Source organism: Nicotiana tabacum, chromosome 22, assembly GCF_000715075.1.
Source record: "Nicotiana tabacum cultivar K326 chromosome 22, ASM71507v2, whole genome shotgun sequence".
NCBI classification, from domain to species: domain Eukaryota; kingdom Viridiplantae; phylum Streptophyta; class Magnoliopsida; order Solanales; family Solanaceae; genus Nicotiana; species Nicotiana tabacum.
The window spans coordinates 175,648,664-175,675,581 of record NC_134101.1 but is presented as its reverse complement, the minus strand read 5'-3'; the positions used below and the strand labels follow the sequence as shown (position 1 = coordinate 175,675,581).

Here is a 26,918-nt window from a genome sequence, read left to right as displayed (position 1 = left end):
CAGCAGGAGGAACCTGGCGCACAATCTCATATAACCCCTCCCAGAAGCGTCATTTAACCTCCTCATCTAGGCCCGCATGCAGCGCATAGGCGCTAACGACGTTTAGGGTTTACTCTCCAACCACAAACTTAATAACTATCAATATATCATTCACTCGTCTAACCTCAACTACAAACTCTCTAAGTTCCCTATCCACCAAGATACCCACTCCATTCTTACCTCTCTGGGCTCCTGAGTACCAACGTTTATACTCGTCCGCATCCTTCGCCCTCAACCCTACCCACCTAGTCTCTTGGACACACGCTATATTGACCCTCCTCTTCTAGAGAATCTTTGCCAACTCTATAGACTTACCCATTAATGTACCTACGTTCCATGACCCGATTCTTAACCTATAGACACCCCTGTTTCTTTTACCTCTCTTGCCTCCCGACCCACCCCCTAACCCCTGCCCTACCTCCCACCCTACCCCCCGCTCCCCCCGAGGACATGACCTCACTCGACCATCCCAGACCACAGCCACTACACCTACGGTAAACTAAAGGAAAAACCACTAACAAACACAAGGCAACAGACCATGCTAGACAAAGACAGGTTGTGACTATAAGCGTACTAATAGTGTGAATAAACTAATAGGAACTAATATTGCAACAATTTAAATAACAAAATAAAGGGGAAAAGAAAAATAGGAGGTACCAACTCCCGCAAATGGAACCTGGGAATTGTCTTGGTATATACGATGTTGTTGCGTCCACCTAGCACGTTCGCGTCCAACTTCCGCCGCCCCTTGTTTACCCTTGTCGGGGTTGTTCCTTATGTTTGCACACGGACGTCCCGCTCACCGCTAATAGCCACAATCCCTAACCTGAAATATGCACAAAATACCACGAAGACAAACAAAGAAGGGGTTGTCACCACTACCACTAGTGAGGCCCACCCGTAGCAAAGGAGTGCAAGAAGGTCATAATAAAACCTTAAATTAATTTTTAAATAAATTAAATAATAAATAAATAAATAAAATAGTCAAAAGAAGAACCCTAAACATAACACAATAAAGTCAGAAAAATAAATCAACAACAACATATATAACAAATACAAGAATGAGCATGATATTCAACTGAGGGAAATGGAGATGACGGATGAGGCTATTGCAGTGCCGGCGCCGGTGGTGGTGGAGGGTTGTAGGATTGTAAGGGAGGATCTAGAAAGCAAGTGCGTTTGGGGGGAGAACAAGAAGAAGAAGAAAACAGGAGAGAGAAAGAGAGGAAAAGAAGACAAAGGTGGGGTAGGGGTGGGGGAGGGAGGGAGGAGGAGGGGAGAGCTTACCTGGTTTGGTAGGAGGGGGGAAGGGAGCTTACCTGGTCTGGTGGTTGCCGCTAGTGAAATAGATGTAGGGAGCAGAGAGACATTAGGGCGCCGGTGAAATAAGAGGTCAAAAAAAGGCAAAACATTTCTTAACTTAGATGTTTCAACTTTAGAAAAATCTCTAGTCTCAACTCTATTCAAGATAATTAATATGCATTATAAACATGACAGTACAATTAAAGCATGATGTAAACCTAAGACTACACGAACATCTCATGGAATATAACTACGTACGGACTCTCGTCACCTAGTGCGTATGTAGCTCCCCATACAAGTAATTCACAACAAAATACACCTAGGGGGATGAGTTCCCTCTCACAAGATTAGACAAGAGACTTACCTCGTTCTTAAGCTCACTTCCATTCCACAAGTACGCTTTAAATCCTCAACTTGGTCCCAAACAACCCAAAACTAGCCAAATATTATATAAATAAGTCAATATATACGCAAAAGGTCATAATCTAACTATTGGAGTAATTACCCAACCCAAATTGAAAAATTCCTAAAACTCTCCCTCGGATCCACGTGCCCGAATTCCAGAAATTTTCGAAGAACAATATTATCCATAACCTTACTAACTCAAATATATCATTTTTACTCAATTCCATAATCATTTCCGTGGTTAAATCCCTTTTTTTTTAATCAAAACCTAGGTTTTTCGACTAAACCCACAATTTTCATAATTTTACATGTTAAAATTTACCCATAATATATATATATTTAACTTACATTGGATAAAGATTACTTACCTTCAATAGCAAGGTGAAAACCCCTCTCTAAGAAGCTCCAAAATCACCCAAGAAGAGAAATAAATGAACCAAAAATGGCCTAAAGCTCCAAAATCACCCAAGAAGAGAAATAAATGAACCAAAAATGGCCTAAATCCCGTCTTAAATGAACCTCACTGCCCAGTGATTTTTATTTTTTCGGAGAAATAGCCGCTTCTGCGACTCTGCATCTGTGGAAAATGCATCGCATATGCGGCTCTCCCTCAGCTAGCCTACACCCGCATATGCGGAAAATGGGTCGCTTCTGCGAGCTCGCTCCTGTGGCGTACGAGCCTTACCTGCGACCTTGCCCGCCTCTACGGACCACTGACCGCTTCTGGGGTCGCACATCTTCGCCCCCATGTCCGCACATGCGGACTGAGACCACACAACACAAATGTGCACCTGCAACCAACAGGCTGCTTCTGCGGTGCCGCACCTGCAGCCAATCCTTCGCAGGTGCGAATGCACTAGAAGCCCTGCTGCTTCAACAACTTCTCCAAGTCCAAACTTGGTCTGTGCATAGTTCGATTCACACCCGAGACCCTCGGGGCCTCGTCCAAATACACCAATAAGTTTGGAAACATAAAACGGACTTTCTCGCACCCTCGAAATGCAGATAACAAAATTAAATCTAAGAATCACAACCCAAAACCAATAGAATCAACTTATGAACTTCAAGTTCTTCCAACTTACTCCAAACGCATCGAATCACACTTAAACTACTCGGAATGACACCAAATTTTGCGTGCAAGTCTTAAATCACCATACGGAACTATTTCCAGGCTCGAAATCCCAAACGGACCTCAATAACACTAAAACCTACTTTAAACCAAATTTAAAGAACTTTAAGACCTTCAATGTGCCAACTTCCGCTATTGAGCACCGATATGCTCCTGGGTCATCCAAAACCCGATCTAAACAAACACCCAAGTCCTAAATTATCATACGAACCTATTATAACTATCAAATCCCGGTTTCGAGGTTGTTTTCTCAAAATATTCACTCGAGTCAAACTTAGCCCTTTATAACCAATATTAAGGAACTAATTATTCCGATTTCAACCCGAACCCCTCCAAACCCGAACTAACCATCCCCGCAAGTTATAAAATAGTAAAAGCACATATGCAGAGTCTTATTTAGGGGAACCAGGATCTAGTCGGGTCGTTACATAACATGTATTAGGAACATCTAAAATACTGTTAATACAAATATATTTGAATACACTGAATATAAAATAGTGAATACAGTAAATACAAAACATTGAATCTAATGAATGCAACAGTAAAAAAAATATTGAAACACACTAAATACAAAAGTTAAATACACTAGTGATATACAACTGAAAAATCATTCTAATTAATTGAGTTGACAATGAGGCATGTCAGAATTGATTTTGTTGAGTTATATTAGGAGTGTATCACGCTAATTGATATTATTTCTGTTATTAGATAGCTGGACGTACCTATTTTAAGGTGATTGACGCTACTCTATTCATGAATACATGGCACGAATACATACGAATACATGTGCATACATCTGGACTGCCCTGATTTTAGGCGCTTTTTTGTTGTTGTATTCATGAATACAACAACACGAATACAACGAATACACTACCGTAATAACTGAATAGTAGCTATAGGAAGTAATTATGTATATAGTAACTATAAGAAGTTAATAGCCACTAAACAATAGTGATTTTTGAAAATCATGAAGGCAAAACGAGTCAATTTGCCCCCTCTCCCCGCCCCCTGCGCGCGAGATATACATGAGGCCTAATCCAAATATGGTTTTGCAAAATTATTTCTTCTTTCTTTATAACTGTCATTCTTTAATTTTTGTAACAACTCCATTTTAATTTCTGTAACAACTACAGATTAATTTCTTCATCTGTAACTTTCCAACAACTTTGCCTACCAAAGACAACCTCCTCTTTTTCTAGGCAATTATTTTGTGCAAATTCTAAACTTCCAGCTACGAGTGCACGTGTTTGCTATGGAACTTTGGGGAGCGGCCGATCTTAACGATTTGCATCCAATCGGGTCGAAATCACGCAGTTGCCTTCCCACAATACAGCTTGTAGAAATTCCTAATTCCGCAGTAAATATTAAAATCTGGCAAATGTGTAATTTAGGCCAAAGCTTCTCTTGTTCGTTTATCTCGAAAACCCATTTCCAATGCGTCTTGTTAATTTAAATGTACTCAAATCATTCTTCGTTCTTTCTTAGGGTGCTAATTTTATTTTTATATTTGGGTTGAAAGGGTGCTATTTGGATTTCGCTTTAAAATAGACCATTGATTATGACCTGCCAATTTTCCTCTTTGCTTCCCTTGTTCCTCTGAGGAGGGTCCGCAAGAATGTAGTCTTTGGACGAAATTTGCTTACCATTTGCTTCTTTCTTCATCTCTGTCTACATTTACTATTTATCATCTCAATTATTTGATTTCTTCCTGAATTGAATAGCCACATGCACAAAGCCTATAAACTCTCGGTCTGTTTCAGCAGCCGAATTCATCGAACATTTCTCACTAAATCAGAACCAGTGTTAAGCAGTCCCGTCCCAACTCAAGAAAACATCACCCGTTTAATTTTAGAACAAAAATCTGCAACTGAAGCTCTTCAAGCCTTTAGATGGGCATCCGAGCTTCGCAATTTCACGCACAATCAGTCTACTTACAGAGCTTTAATCTACATGCTCTGCTATTTTCGTCGTTTTGATACTGCCCAGGAGATGCTCGATGAAATGCCTAGCTCAATTGGGTCAACCCCAGATGAGGATATCTTCATCACTATTATACATGGCCTTGGCCGCGCTCGAATGATTAAACAAGTCATTAAAGTTCCTGAATTGGTGTTTAAGTTTGAAAAGAAGCCAACTCTAAAGCTTTATAATTCAATTCTTGATGTTCTTGTTAAGAAAGATATTGACATTGCTAGAGAATTCTATAGGATGAAAATGATGGGAAGTGGAATTCAGGGTGATGACTATACTTATGGGATTTTGATGAAAGGACTTTGCTTGACTAATAGGATTGGTGATGGGTTTAAGCTTCTTCAAGTGATGAAAACTCGTGGCATTAAGCCAAATACTGTGATTTATAATACACTTATACATGCACTCTGCAAGAATGGGAAGGTAGGGAGAGCTAGGAGTTTGATGAGAGAATTGGTTGAACCAAGTGATGTGACTTTTAACATTTTGATATCTGCATATTGTGGAGAGCGGAACTTAGTACAGGCTTTGGTGATGCTGGAAAAGAGCTTTAGTAAAGGGTATATTCCTGATGTAATTACGGTGACTAAAGTGGTGGAACTTCTTTGTAATGACGGACGTGCTTCAGAGGCAGTGGAGGTACTAGAAAGTGTTGAGCAAAGAGGAGGAATTGTTGATGTTGTTGCTTATAACACTTTGATTAATGGGTTTTGTAGATTAGGGAATGTGAAAGTTGGTTGTCGTCTTTTGAAGGAGATGGAGTTGAAAGGGTGCCTGCCAAATGCAGATACATATAATGGTTTGATATCTGGTCTCTGTGACTCCAAGATGTTGAATTTGGCACTTGACATGTTCAATGAAATGAAAAGGATTGGGATAAATTGGAATTTTGTCACGTACGATACTCTTATCCATGGATTGTGTTCGAGTGGGAGAGTGGAAGATGGATTGAAGATCTTGGAATTAATGGAGGATGATAAAGGGGCTTCAGCATTTCATATTGGTCCGTATAATGGTATTATGTATGGTCTTTACAAGGAAAACCGTTTGGAAGAAGCACTTGCATTTTTAAGGAAGATGGAAAATTTGTATCCACGAGCTGTGGATAGGAGCGTGAGAATACTTGGTTTTTGTCAAAATGGAAGCATTGATGAAGCAAGGAGGGTCTATGATCAGATGGTTGGGGAAGGTGTTATGCCAAGTGCTCTTATTTATGCAAACTTAATTAGTGGATTCTGCAGCAAAGGATGTGTAAGAGAAGCACTTGAGCTGATGAATGAGATGATTGGGCATGGTTATCTTCCTGTTGCATCAACTTTCAATGCTCTGATAAATCTGCTTTGCAGGCAGGGTAGAGTTGGAAAGGCATCAAAGTTGATGGAGGACATCATAGGTAGAGGCTGTTTGCTGGACTACGGGAGCTACAGTCCATTAATTAATGTTTTTTGCAGCAATGGAGATTTCCACAAAGCATTTATGTTCTTTTTGCAAATGGTAGAAAAGGGTATAGTTCCTGATTACCATTCATGGAATAAATTACTTCTGTGCCTTTGCCAACAAAAAAGTTGGCTTGAAGGAAATAACAAGATCTGCCGTTTAAGTAGCCAACTGCAGGCTATTATACAGACATGATCTTTTACTATGTATGGGCTGTCTGGCGTAGCGTTCATTGTGATCTTTTCAAAGCTTTGGTATTTTCTGTGAAAAATTGGTCAAACAAAATACACTTAAGTTGTCAAGATGGCAGCACTGGCCACTGTACAGATTATCTCCGCGTCTATAGACGTCTTTACAGACAAGATGATGTTAGAACCAAAATACTCTTAAGGATAAACACCATCATCTTATCCCTAGAATTACCTACCATCATCTTATTCCTAGAATTACCATATCAATCATCAAGAACAAAAACTAGATGCGGAAACGTACCTGAATCCATGAGACTAAGCATGTCTATTTTCAACCAGTACAATTGAGAAATAAGTCAGGGTAATAAATAAACTGAATACTTTAGTTCTACAGAAATAACCTCAAGTATGCTCACACTGAAACCATAACCTGAATGTTAAACTGAAATCCACAATTGTGTATATATAAAGAACATTTAAGATGTTAAAAATTCCCACTGAAACTGGATATTATCAAATGACATGAAACCCATATGAGCAGTATGCCCATGAAAGACCTGGTGGTAGTCCCTTAATAAATGGGTCCACAACCATGGAGTTTGTACCAGTATGTTCTGTAGACACCTAATCACTCTGAACTCCTTTAATAACCAGAAACTTTATATTAATGTGATTTGACTTTACCAAACTCATACTGTTAATTTTTTTTGGTAATTAAAGAGCTTTATTTACCAAGGGAAAATATGTACAAGAAATTCAAAAAACCCATGAAGTTGGACTGACCGAACTTCTGTAACAAACCATAATCAAGATTAAGCACCTGACCTTCTAACTCCTTTACCAGTTATAATCATATTAGATTCCTATGGATATCAGTTACAATCATACTAGATTCCTATGGATAATAATTGAGTTTCCTCAGTTCTCCAGCAACTTTTGTGTTGCAAGCACCTTGAAAATGAATATCCTGCGCAATCAATCTGATAAGGGCTGAATTCCATCCAAAATTTGAAGCCAAGCGACCAAATTCCACAGTCATACTCCATAACTAGATGCCTCATATTGCTCTATAAACTCAATTGTCATGGTAAAAAGAGTTGTGGGTTTTCTTTTAGTACTCTTCCTGATATAGCTCATCAACCGAGTATACTATATTGGCATCTGGATCTGAATAGCTTATTATCTTTAACTTTTCCAACTGTCTTTATGTGAGTATGTTCTCTGTAAGCTTCGATCTCGATTGGCAAATTGAAACTTCACGTTTTGAAATTAGTTTTATGACAAGTTTACTTTTCAAAGTAGCACATGTCCACTTGCTCATAACTGATTTTATTCCTTTCTGTTTCCCGTTTCCAATAGGGTGAGCATCGGTTCGGTGCAATTTTGTAGAATTTCGGTTCAGTTAATTCGATTTTCAATTTGTGATTTTAATAACTAAAACCAAACAATAATAACTTCGGTTCGGTTCGGTTTATTCATGTTCGGTTCGATTTAATGGGCTCGGTTTTTCGGTTTCAAGCCATGACAAAAAGTAGCACGAAACAACGAAAATAGATTACTTCTTGCAGCCGATGTAAGTGCTTCTACTGTCTGCAACTAACCCATATACTCCCTCCGTTTCAATTTATGTGAACCTGTTTGACTGGGCACGGAGTTTAAGAAAAAATGAAGATTTTTGGAATTTGTGGTCCTAAATAAGTAAAAAAGGGGCCCATTGTATTTGTGTGGTTATAAAAGTTTCTCATTAAGGGTAGAATTGTAAGTTTAAGCTAAATTGTTTCCAAATTTAGAAAGGGGTCATTCTTTTTGGAACGGACCAAAAAGGAAATAGGTTCGCATAAACTGGAACGGAGGGAGTACGTGTATATATCTTTAAAAAAATATACATAAAATACGGAATATATATTTTTCGTTCATGCATAAAACAGATGATGCAAGTGCTTCTACTGTCTTCAAGAAAATTCCAACCTCTATACGTTCTTCAAATTCATATAATTCCCTTTATCATAATCCCTTGACTGAGCTAAGACAAAACAGAAGCAGCAGCAGTGGCAGTGGCAGCACTATAGGAGACATTGGGTGTTCATTTGCTCCGGAACAAACTCATTATCTCTTAATCTTTCATTAAGAACCATTCCAATAAGCTCTCGCGGTCAATCAATTGTGTTGGAACACATAGCAAATATGTTTTTGCTTTGGTACATCCTGGATGATGAAATTCAAACGTTCAGCAATGTAGATGAAAAACTGTTTGATTTTGTCTATTTCCTATACACGGTACACATATTGCTACAAAGAATATCCAACATGTACTATTAGCTAATAAACTATACTGTATTAGTGATGGTGGAAATAACAATCTTATAATATGATTTTGTTCCAAGGTTAATGTACAAATACATTGGATATTTTGACACTTGGTTTCTTTATCGTTTTCTCTGTATTCTGCTTGTACATTGCCTCGTCTCGAAATTCTATCAACACCACAATTGGATACGACTTTGAGTGTCTTTTGCCCACATGTCTTCTCAATTGTAAAGTTGCTGATTATTATACTGAATTATAATATTCATGTGAAGAAAATAAAAATATTAGTATTAGAGATTAAATAACTACTTATTTAGACTTGATATTTTTGTCTTATCAGGTCGTATCCAAGATTTTCTGCGCCGCAGGTCTTTTTCTTTTTCAATAAATCTGGTAATTAGGTTTTTAAGATATAAAGGTAATAAAGTAATTCAACTTTTTAATTTAGAGTTTTTTGCTTTTAATGTAATTAGTATCTACGCTCGTGCAATGCACGAATATCTTATGTCAAATATTATCAAACACTTTTCAGAGAGTAATAGCATTCAAAAATGACATAATTATGCAATTAAAGTAGTAAATCGCTTAAAGTATGCAACAATACTAAACATTTTTTTAGTGATTGAATGATTTACTTTAATTTAGTTAAGCCTTAATGATTCAGGTACATAGAAGTCATATTTCTTTAAATTAAGATACATTAATAACGAAGAATACAAAGATAAAAAGTCATTAGCTAATAATCCAATCTCTAGATTGAACTCCAACAACAACAACGACAACAAACCCAGTTTGATCCAACACATGTGGGGTCTGGGAGGGTAGTTTGTACGCAGACCTTACCCCTACCTAAGGTAGGTAGAAAGACTGTTTCCAATAGAACCTCGGCTCAGGAAGGGTAAGAAGAAGAAGAGGGAAGCAAGGAAGGAAAACAATATCCAATAATAGCAACACGAAATACAATACCTGAGGCGAACAAAACCACATACCGTAATAAAATCAAAGAATATGAAGGGAAACACATGCCACTAAGCTTATCGGTGAACATTATAAACTACCTACTAACCTTCTACCTTAATCCTCGACCTCCACACCCTCTTATCAAGTGTCATGTCCTCAGTGAGCTGAAGCAGCGTCATGTCCTGCCTAATCACTTCTCCCCAGTACTTCTTAGGCCTACCTCGACCCCTCCTCAAACTCTTCATGGTGAACCTCTCACACCTCGTGACAGGGGCATCAATGCTGATTAATTAAACTTCAATCGTGTGTCTCTTCCACAAGTGTACATGCTCGTGCATGAAATAGTTTAGTATGTCCAAATATCGGTTATCACTCATGCATCTACATATACATGTTCTGTTTTTTTCTCTCAAAATAATCAATGTGGTTGTTCATTATTTTGCATCATATCCGAACAATTTTTAACTTGTAAACTATTTTGTTATATCATTAGTGAGTTGTGATTTTGGTTCAATTTCGTAGCGACTAAAATTTTATATATTATGATCCATCCAACAAAAAATTATTTTTTATTAGAAATATAAATTTATCATTTAAACATAAAAATCAGCTTACATAACATATGACATAAAATGCTACTTTTTGTTTTGTTTTCCATCTTCTATTTTCTATTTGTTTCCGGGCATAAATAAATCAGATTATTTTCCTCTTCAAAACTTTGGAACTAATTGTAGACATGCAAAATTTATTAAAATTAAATTCATAAAATAATTTGGATTATATTTTAAAATTTAAGATATATTGGTCCAAATAAATATTTTGGGATAATATAATTGAATTAATTATATAAGTCCAATATATATGGATTAAATAAATAAGTCTTAATCCATTGGGCTAAAGTGATGAGCCCAAGATGTCATCTTCCTAGAGGCCAGTTTGGTGCTACGTGTCAAATGACGTGGCGCGCCAAGTCAAGCGAAAGAGCCAATAGGACCATGCCACGTGTCAAAATGACAAGGCATGCCAAATCAAATTAAAAGACCAATGAAACCGCACCACGTGTGCAAGTGACATGTTCTGGCCAATCAAATGCGGCCATGTCACACTTCAATTTGATTGGTCGGAAAGAGTTTGTTCTTATCACAACTCTTCCCTTCCACAACTATAAATAGGGGTCTTCATAACCTAGAAAGGAGACCAGAAGTGATAACAAGAAGCAAGAAAAAGCTCGGGGATCAAATGCTGCAAATTCCCCCACAAGTTTCAAGCTTCAAGCAATCAAGTTCAAGTTCAATCTCAAGAACGAAGAACAATTCAAGTATTCAAGATCAAGAACGAAATCAAATCAAATACAAGGCGTTGAAGATCAAGGCTACTTGTTTGTGATACAATTCGTGGCAACAATCAAAGTGTTCGCGACGGATAAATCAAATTCAAATTCAAGATCAAGCTCAAAGGCCCTTGAATTTATACTAGAAAAGTAGAATAAGAGGAATTATAGAGATTGTACACTCAAATATTCGAAATAAAATACTACGATTGTTGCGATATTTTTTAGTCTTGATTTTATTTTTTCGACGTAATTTATTGTCTAAAAATTCTGGCACGCCCAGTGGGACCATCTCTACCTCTCATCTCAACTTTTCAATCACCAAAGTCCAAGGACATTGAAATGGCTTCAAAGAAAATCAACTCCGGTTCAACTTCCACCAAGGCTGCTAACTCCAGGTTTTACGCTGATGTGGAAAGCATCCTCGATGTTACCTTTGGAAGCTTCAGACCAGTCACGAGGTCGCCACATTCAACCCATCTAAACACATTCCTCAGTCACACCATACTCATTATATAGCCATCCAACTACTCATCGAGCCATAAATTCCACTAATAGGGACACTACCAGACTGATAAGTCCAAAAACACGTGCTCACACAAATAAAATTCATGTGCTCAAGCTATATTCAAAACCCAGCCTCAAGTCTCCCAGACTGGCCCATCATTAGCATACTAAAATCACATCTCGTACCTCATCCCTGGATTCATAAGCCATCGATATACAACTGATACCGAGCGCTCACATGTGCATACGAGTGCGTGGAAGAAATTCAAAGAGTTACTTTTCAAGAAGAATCAATGTCGTATGATAAGGAAAGATAGATGGGAATCTTTTCCCTAAATTCCCTGTAGCCTCTCAAAGATAGGTATGGACTTCATCATACCGATCTGCAAGATTCTAATAGACGCTTGCTCATCACTCTTAGAACCTATAAATCTAGAGCTCTCATACCAACTTGTTACGGACCTAAAATCCAACTAGTCGTGATGGCACCTAACCCAACCTGCTAGGTAATCCAATTAATAACTATCCAATTTAATGAGATTTATTGGGAAAAATAAATGATAAAATAATTGAACCTTTATACATTTCCCAAGCACTGGTAGTACAAATCATGAGCTTCTAAGATTTAGATTTTTACAAAATTGAATTTAACTAATTACAACATCTGTTTGAAATGCAAATGAACAGAATCTAAATCTAATGCTACCAAGGACAAGTGATAACCATAACTGGAATGGAGGTACATCTTCATATCCCGCTCCCGTCGTATACAACAACATCAACATCTAACATCTGCACATAAGGTGCAGAAGTGTAGTATGAGTACAACTGACCTTATGTACTCAATAAGTAATAAACCTAACTTTAGATTGAAAGTATTGACGAGCTTGGACAAGGGTCAGAGTCTAACTCCAATAACTAGCAATAGTTAATAACAACATAATAAAAATGGTATAAGAAATAATTTCGAGGTATGAGGCTCAACTCGTTCACAGTTACATGAAAAATAGGCATGTTTTTCAAAGATGTTAGTAAAACTCAATTCTTTTTACCAAATCATCAAAAATATGAATAAGTCTGAAAACTTTGACTTTTTCCAAAAATCTTTCAACAATAACTAAGATGTTTAATTTTTCATATAGCATGAGGAAAGTGCATCTTTTGTCACGACCCAAACTGGAGGGCCATGACTAGCACCCGACCATACTTGCCGAGCACCAACGTACATTTCATCTAACCTTCATTATTATCTTTTAGGGCTGACGAGATCAATATAAATGGTAGACCTGGATCATGGACAACCAGCAATAAAATATGACAGCATGAACATACATAGCAGGGGATGACCAGACAATCAAGAAACTACATATAAGGTATGAGCTACCATGCTACCATGAAGGACTATACAACAAAAACTAGCCAACAAGGCATACCAAACTATACATGAGTCGACACCTGTCTATGAGCCTCTAAAGGAACATAAGTGCTGCAACATAGCCGGAACAGGGTCCCGACATACCCATAATGTCTATAACAAAAATGCATACCAAGACCAAGGCAAGTCCGGAGAAGGGATCTCGCCAATCACCGCTGAACTGGACAACCTACTGTGGTAGGGGAGCTGCACCTGCCTGTCTATCAGGACCTGCAGCACGACATGCAGCGTCCACAAATAAAAGGACGTCAGTACGAATAAAGTACTGAGTATGTAAGGCAGGGAACCATAAATACGATCAGTAATGTAAGCAAGGATAGAGAATATACAACCTGTAACATCTTAGTACCTCTGAGGTCTACTGACATGAAATGCATGATACATATGTATAAATACATAAAACTTTGAAACATTCGCCTCTATAGGCATCATCATCATCATATCGTACCCGGCCATAATAGGCTCGGTAAAAAAATGTACCCGACTATCATAAGGCTCGGTAGAATCGTACCCGGCCACGTGGAGCTCGGTAAAACCCAACTGATCAGTGGTTGCACAATAAGTGCCGTACCCGGCCAACTATAGCGTGGCTCGGTAGAGTAAAATAGATACATATATATAATGCATGCTCGACTCATGGAATCACATTCTAAACCTTTCAGAGTGACGTAAGGTCGGTATCCTCTGTACACGTTATTAGGACTAACTCTTCATTATGAACCTTATAAGAATCAGGAAGTACCAACAACATTGATAACATAATAATAAGAGAAGCAACATTAACATCAATCGTTCCATAAGAGGGAAAACAATGTAAGTACTGCCAGCTTCTAAGAGTAGAGTATCTTGGAAGCTCGTTCATTACATTATGTACAATCGGAGTCTTGCAAAAGAAGGAAGGGGATAGCCTCACATACCTAGTATATACTTCCCCAATCTCAAGCTATGCAATTGTCAAAACTCCTTAGTCTACAATAAGAGAAACGATACTATCGTTATCATTTAAGCGTCATAACTATTATGTATCGACCACAACCTATTTTACGATGAAACAGACAACACCTCCCCTATATATATGAATTCACACCATTCAAAACAATCACCAAACAGCCCAAACAACATCAATAATAAACATATTGAGCCTCCCAAAATAGTCCACGCACAGCCTAATCACTCCATACATACGACGACCACCGTAGTCGTGTCAAATGACCCGGAAATGTTACGAATAACTATCATCCCACAACCCTACATATATATGGTGTTTATACACACCCTTCCTCCTCCAAAACTCCACAAAACAGTAGTAAAATACGCAGCCCAACAGCAACGCAAAACAGTCCACAATTCAATAACATTACTACCAAGCCTTTCGATATATATTTCACAAGTTCTAGCTTCAATGGCTTAGCCGCAACTTGGATAATCTTAAATACATATAGAGTAAGAGGTTACTTACCTTTATACAGAAAGAAAAACTCCAATTTGACCTTAAATTTCCATGAAATATCCCTCCAATGCTGCCACAACAACAAAAAAGCGAAACTAGCGATCAATTAGTGTTTTTCGGCACTAGAATCACTTTAGAAGGATTGAAATCACCTAGGATTGATATTAAGAACATGAGGGAGTATTTACAGAACATAAAACCTTTAAATCAACCTCCCACACGAGCTGGAACGACACAAAAATGAGCAACAACAAGAAGAACAAGAGACTTACTAGCGCTACGGAATTCCTGACACTTGATTTGTGTTGTTTGCCCTTTTTTTTGGGTCTTGAATCTTGAGAGAACCTTGAGAGGATGTTCCTAGGGTTCTAAGGTCTGAAAATAGTGAGAATAAATGACTTAAAAAGGGTTGGAGGCATCCTATATAGGTCCAAATATCTTAAACCGCCTTAATGGGCCCCAAAGAGAGGTGCTTGGCGCAGTCTCACGAAAATGCGAATATCTCTCTACTCCGAGATCGTATCGATGAACGGTTTAATGTGTTGGAAACTAGACTCATAGATCTTTAATTTCGTTGGTAGATCACCCCATAATTCCTTGTAAATTAGGAGAAAATATTAGAAACATTTGACCTAATGTTTAAGTAAAATTATGAACCTAAGTTGCGACAACTTTTGTCGACTTTTGTTTCATAACTTGTTTGACTTCAAGAATTATGACATGGATATTATATGATTAAAATACCTTAATACATTACCTCTTGAGTGTATTAAGCACCGCTAGATTTACCTGAAAATACGAGTTACAACATCCCTGATTCATTTAACTTCTAATACTTGTTAATCACCCTTATACACTCTTGTATCACTTAAGACCAAAATGATTGACTTATTATCATCTCAAAGATAATTCCTTCTTGGATTTATGTTAACTAATATATGGCATGAACTAACACATGTGGATATGGGTTGTAACACCCTCCCCCTTAGGAACATTCGTCCTCGAATGTAAGGGTTCATGGGGAGTTTAAATCATCGTGGATTCCAATGGAAATTTCCGATCAATTTTCCCCTATAAAATGGTCACTAGCAAAACTTGCAAGCAATTAAGACCAACATATGGCTTCACAAGGCCATACAAAGCATTATGCATATTTACATTATCTACATATCACCATTTTGTATTAAGGAGGAATATTCTCAAATTATTGCTTACCTCATAGAGCCGTCTCACCTTCCAATGTATCCTGTCTTCCACCAGCATCCTTGTTATCTTCATTATGGAATAGGTAAGGGTATTTAGACTTCATCTCTTCTTCTTCTTCCCATGTTATTTCTTCCATATTTTTGTTCCTCCACAATACTTTGACGGAAGCTACATCTTTTGTTCTCAGTTTGCGGACTTGTCGATCTAATATCGCCACTGGCACTTCTTCATATGATAGGTCCTCTGTAACTTGTACATCTTTGATAGGGATGACTCGAGAAGGGTCTCCAATACATTTCCTCAACATAGATACATGGAATATCGGGTGGACAAATTCCAATTCGGATGGCAATTCTAACTCATAAGCAACTTGTCCAATCCGTCGAAGAATTTTATATGGCCCGATATACCTTGGACTCAGCTTACCTTTCTTCCCAAAACGCATAATACCCTTCATTGGTGAGATCCTCAAGAAAACCCAATCACCAACCTCAAACTCCAGATCATGATATCGGACATCGGAATAAGATTTTTGCCTGCTTTGTGCCGTCCTCAATCGCTCATGTATCACTTTCACCTTCTCAATAGCTTGGTGAATCAAATTTGGCCCATATAATTCTGTTTCACCGACTTCAAACCATCCAACTGGTGATCTACATATTCTTCCGTATAGTGCCTCGTATGAGGCCATTTTAATACTGGAATGGTAGCTATTATTGTAGGCGAATTCTATGAGTGGAAGATGGTCATCCCAATTTCCCTTAAAATCTAGAACACATGCTCGTAGCATATCTTCCAGTGTCTGAATGGTACGTTCAGCCTGTCCGTCAGTCTGCGGATGAAATGCAGTGCTGAGATTCACTTGTGTGCCTAAACCCTTCTGAAAAGTCCTCCAAAAGTTAGCTGTAAATTGAGCTCCTCGGTCTGATATAATAGATACCGGCACACTATGAAGCCTAACAATCTCCTTGATATACAACTTCGCATAATCTTCAGCCGTGTAAGTTGTCTTAACTGGCAGAAAATGGGCACATTTTGTAAGTCGATCAATTATCACCCATATGGAGTCAAACTTATGATAAGAGTGAGTTAATCCAATAATGAAGTCCATATTAATCACCTCCCATTTCCAGGTCGGAATCTCTATATTCTAAAGCAATCCACCGGGTTTCTGATGTTCTATCTTTACTTGTTGACAATTGGGATACTGGGCTACAAATTCTGCAATAGACTTCTTCATGTTATCCCACCAATACTGCTCCTTGACATCATGATACATCTTTGTCGAGCCGGGATGGATGGAATATCGGGATTGATGAATCTCATTCATAATCTTCTCTCGCAACCCTGCCACATTAGGCACACATAATCGGCCCTGGTATCTCAGTGCCCCATCTCTTCCGATCTCAAAAGCCATACTTTTACACTGCTGAATGCTCTCTCTTAATCGTACTAAGATAGGATCTTCATATTGTCGTGCTTTTACCTCGGCTACCAAAGATGATTCTGATGTATTCTGTACAGTAACACCTCCGTCATCAGAGTCTAACAATCTGATTCTCATATTGGCTAGCTGATGAAGCTCTTTAGTCAACCCCCATCTACCTGCCTCAATATGTACTAAGCTTCCCATTGATTTACGGCTGAGAGCGTCTGCCACAACATTGGCTTTACCGGGATGATACAATATCTCGACGTCGTAGTCTTTCAATAATTCAAGCCACCTACGCTGCCTCAAATTCAACTCTTTCTGCTTGAAGATGTATTGTAAACTCTTGTGATCTGTGTAGATGTCAACATGGATGCCGTATAAGTAGTGCCGCCATATCTTCAAAGCATATATTACTGCAGCCAATTCCAAATCATGGGTTGGATAATTCTTTTCATGCTTCTTCAATTGTCTTGATGCATAAGCAATCACCTTCCCACGCTGCATCAATACGCACCCCAAACCTATACCTGAGGCATCACAATATACCACATAACCTTCTGTTCCTTTAGGAAGAGTGAGCACTGGTGCGGATGTCAATCGATTCTTCGGCTCATGAAAATTACGTTCACAAGTGTCAAACCACTGGAACTTGGTAGCTTTCTGTGTTAACTTAGTCAATGATGATGATATAGAGGAAAAACCTTCCACAAACCGCCTATAATATCCTGCTAGCCCTAGGAAGCTGCGGACTTCTGATGGTGTTGTAGGTCTCGGCCAATTCTTTACTGCATCGATCTTCTGAGTGTCGACACTAATACCCTCATCAGATATCACATGGCCAAGGAATGCTACTGAGTTCAGCCAGAATTCACATTTGGAGATCTTAGCATATAACTTACGATCCTGAAGTGTCTGTAATACTATCCGCAAGTGGCCCGCATGTTCCGCCTCCGAACGAGAATATACTAGAATGTCATCAATGAATACAATCACGAACACATCAAGATAGGGCCTAAATATAGTATTCATGAGATCCATAAAAGCTGTTGGGGCATTTGTTAGCCCGAACGATATCACCAAGAACTCAAAGTGCCCATATCTTGTCCGAAAGGCCGTCTTTGGAATATCCTTCTCCTTAACCCTCACCTGATGATACCCTGAACGTAAATAAATCTTGGAGAAATACTTGGCACCCTGGAGTTGGTCAAATAGGTCATCAATTCTTGGAAGTGGATACTTGTTCTTTATAGTAAACTTATTCAACTGTCGATAGTCGATACACATCCGTAACGACCCGTCTTTCTTCCGCACGAATATGACTGGCGCACCCCAAGGTGAAGTGTTAGGCCTAATGAAGCCCTTATCCAGCAAGTCCTTCAACTGCACCTTCAACTCTCGCAACTCTGCCGGGGCCATTCTGTATGGAGGGATAGAGATCGGTTGAGTGTCAGGCAACACATCAATGCTAAACTCAATCTCCCTTTCAGGAGGAAGGCCTGGGAGTTCATCTGGGAAAACATCTGGGAATTTGTTGACCACGAGGATTGATTGTAAAGTAGGCGGCTTCACCTCCGCATCCCTAACGTGAACGAGATGATAAATGTAACCTTTTGAGATCATTTTCCTTGCCTTAAGATAGGAAATAAACCTACCTTTCAGTGTAACAATGTTCCCTTTCCATTCAATGACGGGTTCACCCGGAAATTGGAACCTAACCATCTTCGTACGACAATCAACATTTGCATAGCATGAGGCCAACCAGTCCATTCCCATTATCACATCAAAATCAACCATTTCTAACTCAAATAAATTTGCCGAGGTTTGACGACTACAAATCATCATAGTGCAACCTCTATATACCCTTCTAGCAATCACAGAATCTCCTATTGGATTAGATACCGCAAGGGGTTTACTTATCAATTCAGGTTCAATGCCAAACTTATTAGCCACAAAGGGTGTAACATATGATAATGTAGATCCCGGATCAATCAGCGCATATACATCATAATAAAACACAGATAAAATACCTGTAACAACATCTGGAGACGAATCGAGATCCTATCGACCTACTAGAGCATAGGTTCGATTTTGAGCACCACTCGAACTCGGCACTGCACCTCTACCCCTACCATGACCTGTCGACTGCTGAAAACCCCGTGCTGGAGGTCGAACTGATGAGGAAGAACCAGACACAGATCTAGTCGGCTGAGCCATACCATCACCTCCTCTGTTAGGACAATCCCGCATCATATGGCCAGGCTGTCCGCACGAATAGCACGCATCAGAACCTCGACGACACAGTCAAAAGTGGGCCTTGCCGCACTGATCACAATGTGGTGTTGGGGGTCTCATCTGACTAGTATCCTTGTAATGTTGCGAGCCAGATGCTCGCAAACTCTGACCTGGACCAGAATAAGATCGATCATATCGAGGCCTCTAAAACTGTGGAGGAGCACTAGCTATAGGTGGCGCCGAACTCCTCGAAAGCTGTGGCCTGACGCTGCCTCTGAAGTCATCAGAATACCCTGCAAATCTCGCCCTCTTATGCTGGCCCCTATCCTGCTCCCTAACTGCCCTCTGCTGGCGCTTACGATCCTCTAGGGTCTGGGCATAAGCTTGAATACGAGAAATATACATGCCCTCCACCAAGGAGGCTATCGTACACTCATTTATCAGATGTGGTCCCAACCCATTCACGAATATATGCACCCTATCACTCATCTCGGCCACCAGGGAGCATACCTTGCCAAAGAATCAAACTGCATACTGTACTCTTGCACACTCATATTACCTTGTCTAAGGTTCAAGAACTTATCAGCTCTAGCTCGTCGTATCTCAACTGGCAAGTAGTGACAAAGAAAGGCCTCAGAAAATTCCTTCCACATAGCTGGAGGAGCGTTCGGACCCCTGGATCTCTCCCAACTATCATACCAGAGAACCGCTAAATCCCGTACCCGATAAGAAGCCAAATCTACTGCCTCTGTATCACTAACATGCATAACCCGAAGTGTACGATGAACCTGGTCAATAAAAGTCTGCGGGTCCTCCTTGGGGTCTGATCCGGTAAACACTGGAGGGTCTAAATTAATAAAATCACGAACTCTCGTACTAACTGGTTACTCAGCAGCACCTGTATTCTGCCTCTGAGCCTGAGCAACTACCAAGCTAGTCAATAACTGTAAAGCACTCCACATATCCTGGTCTGTAGTGCCAGACGGAGGAACTGGAGGTGTTGGGTGCCTCCTAATATCCTCTGGAGGAGACGGGGTAGATGAGGTATGAGACGGCATCTCACTCTGAGCCTCACTTTGGCCTGCTCTGGCTTGGGGCACCTGACTGGTACCCTCTTCCGCTGCTGTATCAAGCCGTCTACTAATCGTTTGCTTCCTAGTCGAAGGCATCACTGAAAGAAAACAAGGTGAATATTAGAGACAAACACTTACGACTCAACTCTACGCATGATCTAGATTCAGGAAGAATGTAACAACCCTAGATGTCATGTAGCCTCCTGATTATAAATATGGCGCGCTACACATCCATAATCAAGACTCTACTAGACATGGCTCATAGACAATCCCTAGGACAGACTTGCTCTGATACCAAGTTTGTCACGACCCAAACTGGAGGGCCATGACTAGCACCCGAACATACTTGCCGAGCACCAACGTACATTTCATCTAACCTTCGTTATTATCTTTTAGGGCCGACGAGATCAATATAAATGGTAGACTTGGAACATGGACAACCAACAATAAAATATGACGACATGAACATACATAGCAGGGGATGACCAGACAATCAAGAAACTACATATAAGGTATGAGCTACCACGCTACCATGAAAGACTATACAACAAAAACTAGCCGACAAGGCATACCAAACTATACATGAGTCGACACCTGTCTATAAGCCTCTAAAGGAACATAAGTGCTACAACATAGCCGGAACAGGGTCCCGACATACACATAATATCTATAACAAAAATGCATACCAAGACCAAGGCAAGTCCATAGAAGGGATCTCGCCAATCACCGCTGAACTGGACAGCCTACTGTGGTGGGGGAGCTGCACCTGCCTGTCTATCAGGACCTGCAGCACGACATGCAGCGTCCACAAATAAAAGGACGTCAGTACGAATAAAGTACTGAGTATGTAAGGCAGGGAACCATAAATACGATCAGTAATGTAAGCAAGGATAGAGAATATACAACCTGTAACATCTTAGTACCTCTGAGGTCTACTGACATGAAATGCATGATACATATGTATAAATACATAAACCTTTAAAACATTCGCCTCTGTGGGCATCATCATCATCATATCGTACCCGGCCATAATAGGCTCGGTAAAAAAATGTACCCGGCCATCATAAGGCTCGGTAGAATCGTACCCGGCCACGTGGAGCTCGGTAAAACCCAACTGATTAGTGGTTGCACAATAGGTGCCGTACCCGGCCAACTATAGCGTGGCTCGGTAGAGTAAAATAGATACATATATATAATGCATGCTCGACTCATGGAATCACATTCTAAACCTTTCAGAGTGACGTAAGGTCGGTATCCTCTATACATGTTATTAGGACTAACTCTTCACTATGAACCTTATAAGAATCCGGAAGTACCAACAACATTGATAACATAATAATAAGAGAAGCAACATTAACATCTATCGTTCCATAAGAGGGAAAACAATGTAAGTACTGCTAGCTTCTAAGAGTAGAGTATCTTGGAAGCTCGTTCATTACATTATGTACAATCGGAGTCTTGCAAAAGAAGGAAGGGGATAGCCTCACATACCTTGTATATACTTCCCCAATCTCAAGCTATGCAATTGTCAAAACTCCTTAGTCTACAATAAGAGAAACGATACTATCGTTATCATTTAAGCGTCATAACTATTATGTATCGACCACAACCTATTTTACGATGAAACGGACAACACCTCCCCTATATATATGACTTCACACCATTCAAAACAATCACCAAACAGCCCAAACAACATCAATAATAAACATATTGAGCCTCCCAAAATAGTCCACGCACAGCCTAATCACCCCATACATACGACGACCACCGTAGTCGTGTCAAACGACCCAGAAATGTTACGAATAACTATCATCCCACAACCTTACATATATATGGTGTATCTACACACCCTTCCTCCTCCAAAACTCCACAAAACAGTAGTAAAATACGCAGCCCAACAGCAACGCAAAACAGTCCACAAAATAATAACATTACTACCAAGCATTTCGATATATATTTCACAAGTTCTAGCTTCAATGGCTTAGCCGCAACTTGGATAATCTTAAATACATATAGAGTAAGAGGTTCCTTACCTTTATAAAGAAAGAACAACTCCAATTTGACCTTAAATTTCCATGAAATATCCCTCCAATGCTGCCACAACAACAAAAAGTGAAACTAGCGATCAATTAGTGTTTTTCGGCACTAGAATCACTTTAGAAGGCTTGAAATCACCTAGGATTGATATTAAGAACATGAGGGAGTATTTAGAGAACATAAACCCTTTAAAACAACCTCCCACACGAGCTGTAACGACACAAAAATGAACAACAACAAGAAGAACAAGAGACTTACTAGCGCCACGGAATTTTCGACACTTGATTTGTGTTGTTTGCCCTTTTTTTTGGGTCTTTAATCTTGAGAGAACCTTGAGAGGATGTTCCTAGGGTTCTAAGGTCTGAAAATAGTGAGACGAAATGACTTAAAATGGGTTGGAGGCATCCTATATAGGTCCAAATATCTTAAACCGCCTTAGTGGGCCCCATAGAGAGGTGCTTGGTGCAGTCTCGCGAAAATGCGAATATATCTCTACTCCGAGATCGTATCAATGAACGGTTTAATGCGTTGAAAACTAGACTCATATATCTTTAATTTTGTTGGTAGATCACCTCGTAATTCCTTGTAAATTAGGAGAAACAATTAGAAACATTTGACCTAATGTGTAAGTAAAATTATGAACCTAAGTTGCGACAACTTTTGTCGACTTTTGTTTCATAACTCGTTTGACTTCAAGAATTATGATACGGATATTATATGATTAAAATACCTTAATACATTACCTCTTGAGTGTATTAAGCACCGCTAGATTTACCTGAAAATACGAGTTACAACATCCTTGATTCATTTAACTTCTAATACTTGTTAATCACCCTTATACACTCTTGTATCACTTAAGACCAATAGGATTGACTTCTTATCATCTCAAAGATAATTCCTTCTTGGATTTATGTTAACTAATATATGGCATGAACTAACACATGTAGATATGGGTTGTAACATCTTTGTGCCTACATGTTAATAAACAAGCGAAATCCTGAAGGTCATCAAAATTAAGGTAGCATGAGAAAATGCATCTTTATGCCTGTATCTCAAGTATGCATGTCAAATGCAATGCATCTCAGTGATGAACTCGTGTACTCACACCCTCAGAGTACTCAATCTCATTGTCTCACACTCTCACACATCACGCTCAAAATTCAGCACACTCAGTCACTCAACACTGTATAGGGCAGATCAAGCCCAAACATAAATAAATACTCACACCCAGTCACTTAGTACTGTACAGGGTAGACCCAGCCCAAATGTAAATAAATCCAGGGCAGATCCAGCCCAATGCAAATGAATCTAGGGCAGATCTAGCCCAAAAATCAATAGCAATTGCTCTCACTGTGGGCGTGCAGACTTCGGAGGGGTAGATCCAACCCAAGCACTATAATAAGCCAAATCCTTGCATGAATCAATAAAATCTACTGCGATGTGCAACCTGATCCCATAAATATCAGTTGCAACAGGCCCTTAGCCTCACTTAGTCACAAATCTCTCCAGTCTCTCGGACTCACAACACTCATACTAAGAAGCCCAAATCAATTATACAAGATGCGACAATATATGATAATAGAGACTGAGGTATGATATGTAATGATTAATGCGACTGAGTACGTAACTGCAACTAAGCAAATAACTCAACAGCAATGAACGACTACTGTGGGTCCCAATAGTACCAGCATATAGCCTAAACATGATTTCTAGCATAAATCACAGCTCAAATAACACATTGAATACAGTAAAAATGTTCAGATAAGATAGCTACACAGTTCCATGGAATCGATTAATCACAATTTCTATGATGCATGCCCACACGCCCGTCACATAGCATGCTCGTCACCTCAACATCAATCATACAACATGTAATTCGGGGTTTCATACCCTCAACACCAATTTTAGAAGTGTTACTTACCTCGAACAAGCCAAATCCAACACTGAGCAAGCCAAACGAGGCTCCAAAAAAGCCGTCCGCGCGTATCGGCCTAGGAATGGCTCGAAACTAGCCAAAAGCAACTCAAATACATCAAACAATGCATAAGAAAATAATTTCAAATGATAAAGGTCGAATATTTAATCAAAAGCCCAAAGTCAACCAAAATATCAAATCCGGGTCTGCACATGGGAACCCGACAAACTCTCAAAATCCGACAACTCATTCAATTACGAGTCCAACCATACTAGTTTTACTCAAATCTAACTCTGAATCGATGTTCAAAATTCAAAACTTCATTCTATGAAACATTAGACAAAGCTCCCCAATTTCTCTCTTGAATTCCTCAATCAAATTCCAAAAACGAAGATAGATTCATGAAATAAAATAAAAATCAAGTAGAGAACACATCCAAATCTATGTGGTGAATCCCTTCCAAAATCGCCTCAATCTGAGCACCATAGATCCAAATATGCTAAAATGGCTGAAACCTCTGAAATAGAGTATTTTATAATCACTGAGCGAATTAATGAATCGCGATCGCGGACGCGTGCACACTTACGTGAACGCGATGCTCAAACTACAACAACCTACGCGAACGCGTCTGAGGACTCGCAAATGCGATGAACAACATTTCCCCAGCCATCAAACAGCTCTATGTGATCACAATTAACACTACGCGATCTCGAACAAGGAAACCAATGCTCAGCAGAACCAGCAATGCCAAAATGAAGGAAAATGATCCAAATTCGATCCAAAACAAGCCCTAGCCCCTCGGGACCACGTCCGAACATTCCTACAAGTCCCATAACATAAAACAGACCTACTTTATGCCTCAAATAACGCATAACAACATCGGAAAGATGAATCATACCTCAACTCAAACTTAATGAACTTTGATGTTTCAACTTCCAAAACTCGTGCCGAAACATATCAATTCAACCCGGATTGAACCCAAATTTTGGACACAAGCCTCAAATGACATAACGAAGCTATTCCAATTCTCAGAACCAAAATCTAAATTCGATATCATCAAAGTCAACTCTCGTCAAACTTATGAACTTTTCAAACCTTCAGATTTCCAACTTTTGCCAATTAGAACCAAATCCTTTTAGAAATATCCAAATGCAAAATTCGAGCATACGTTCAAGTCCAAAATTACCATCCAGACCTAACAGAACCGTCAAATCTCCAATCCAAGATCAAATACTAAAAAGTCAAACTTAGTCAACTCTTCCAACTTTAAAACTTCAACAATGACATTCATTCTTCCAAACTAATTCTGAATCATTCGGAAACCGAAAGCGACGATACACACATGTTGTAATATATCATACGGAGCTACTCATACCCTCAAACCACCGATGAAGTGCAAATGCTCAAAACGATCTACCAGATTGCTACAAAAAACTTTGAATATATATTGCTAAATCTCCTCGACATCAAGAAAGCTTTAATTTTTTGGTGTTGTGATGAAAATAGTTCAATATTTGCTCTAGATTGCCACTTCGAATCCCTACGTGACATTTTTGAAATTTTTTAATCTCATTATCAGAATTCATTCATATCTCCCCTTCCCTTTATATTCATCTTGTTTAACATATTAATTATTACACAAATGGTTGAAAAAAAACTTATAAGAATAAAGGTATATGAAATGATGGACTATTGCAAGGGATGCATCTTTTTTTTTTGTCTGGTATGAAATTAAAGGTAAAAACTTACCCCCATCGGATGTTTACACCTAATGTAGTTAAGTTAACCATATAAGATAAACTAAGGTCTATTAGGAATTTTATTTAAAATATGTAAATAAAAATTAAAAACGGAAGTAAGTCATAACATAACTTCAGAAAAACTTAAGGTTGTTGTAAACTTCCTCGTTCTTCTTTCTTTTATTCCTAATCTGCTTCAAGTGTTTGGCGAAATTTCAAAGTACTGATTATTTATGATATTCTTCGAGCGTAAAGCATAATTCCGAAACAACAATGTATGTAGTTGGGAATTAGATTAAGAGCCAAGCCATGAAGGTTTCCGTTCTTTTACTAGTATGTTGCTCAATTAGTTTTTTTTAGCAAACATGAAACATATATATTAAAAACTATGAAAAGTTTGTTACATCATGGCCTAATAGTGTTCCACTTAGGACACATTGATTTACTAGGCTTGCTAATCTATTGCAATCATTCATAGATAGGTACTTAACAAAATAATGGTCATTGTCTACATCATACTTAACAAGATTAAAAACAACATTTGGAGGGGATGCAAAAACTTTCTTCTTCCTTCCTAGAATCCTTCCCATCTTGTCCATGGTGTGAGTGACACTGTTGCATTCCCTAAACATGTGCTGGAGGAGGGTCACTGATAACTATGGATTCTAGTCTATTTTATACTCCTTTTTGCTTGAGTTTTGGATTAAAACTGCATACAAGTAATCCTAAAGGCTTACATGTTGTACTTGTTTGCAGTGTTTGGTCAAAAAAGTGACAAAGAAGTCAAAACTAGCTCAAAAAGGAGTGAAACCTGCACAAGT

General features: G+C 39.0%; 1 protein-coding gene across 1 annotated transcript; it reads left to right on the top strand.

Moving 5' to 3' along the window:
• Window positions 1-4,260: 4,260 nt before the first annotated feature.
• On the top strand, window positions 4,261-6,554 carry LOC107790166 (pentatricopeptide repeat-containing protein At2g17525, mitochondrial-like). The gene has a single exon (XM_016612069.2). The coding sequence runs from the start codon at window positions 4,601-4,603 to the stop codon at window positions 6,476-6,478; it is 1,878 nt and encodes a 625-aa protein (XP_016467555.2). The 5' UTR covers window positions 4,261-4,600; the 3' UTR covers window positions 6,479-6,554.
• The last annotated feature ends 20,364 nt before the right edge of the window (window positions 6,555-26,918 follow it).

Excerpts from the sequence above, each read along its gene's own strand:
- LOC107790166 (XM_016612069.2), top strand. The coding sequence starts at position 4,601 with ATGCACAAAGCCTATAAACTCTCGGTCTGTTTCAGCAGCCGAATTCAT.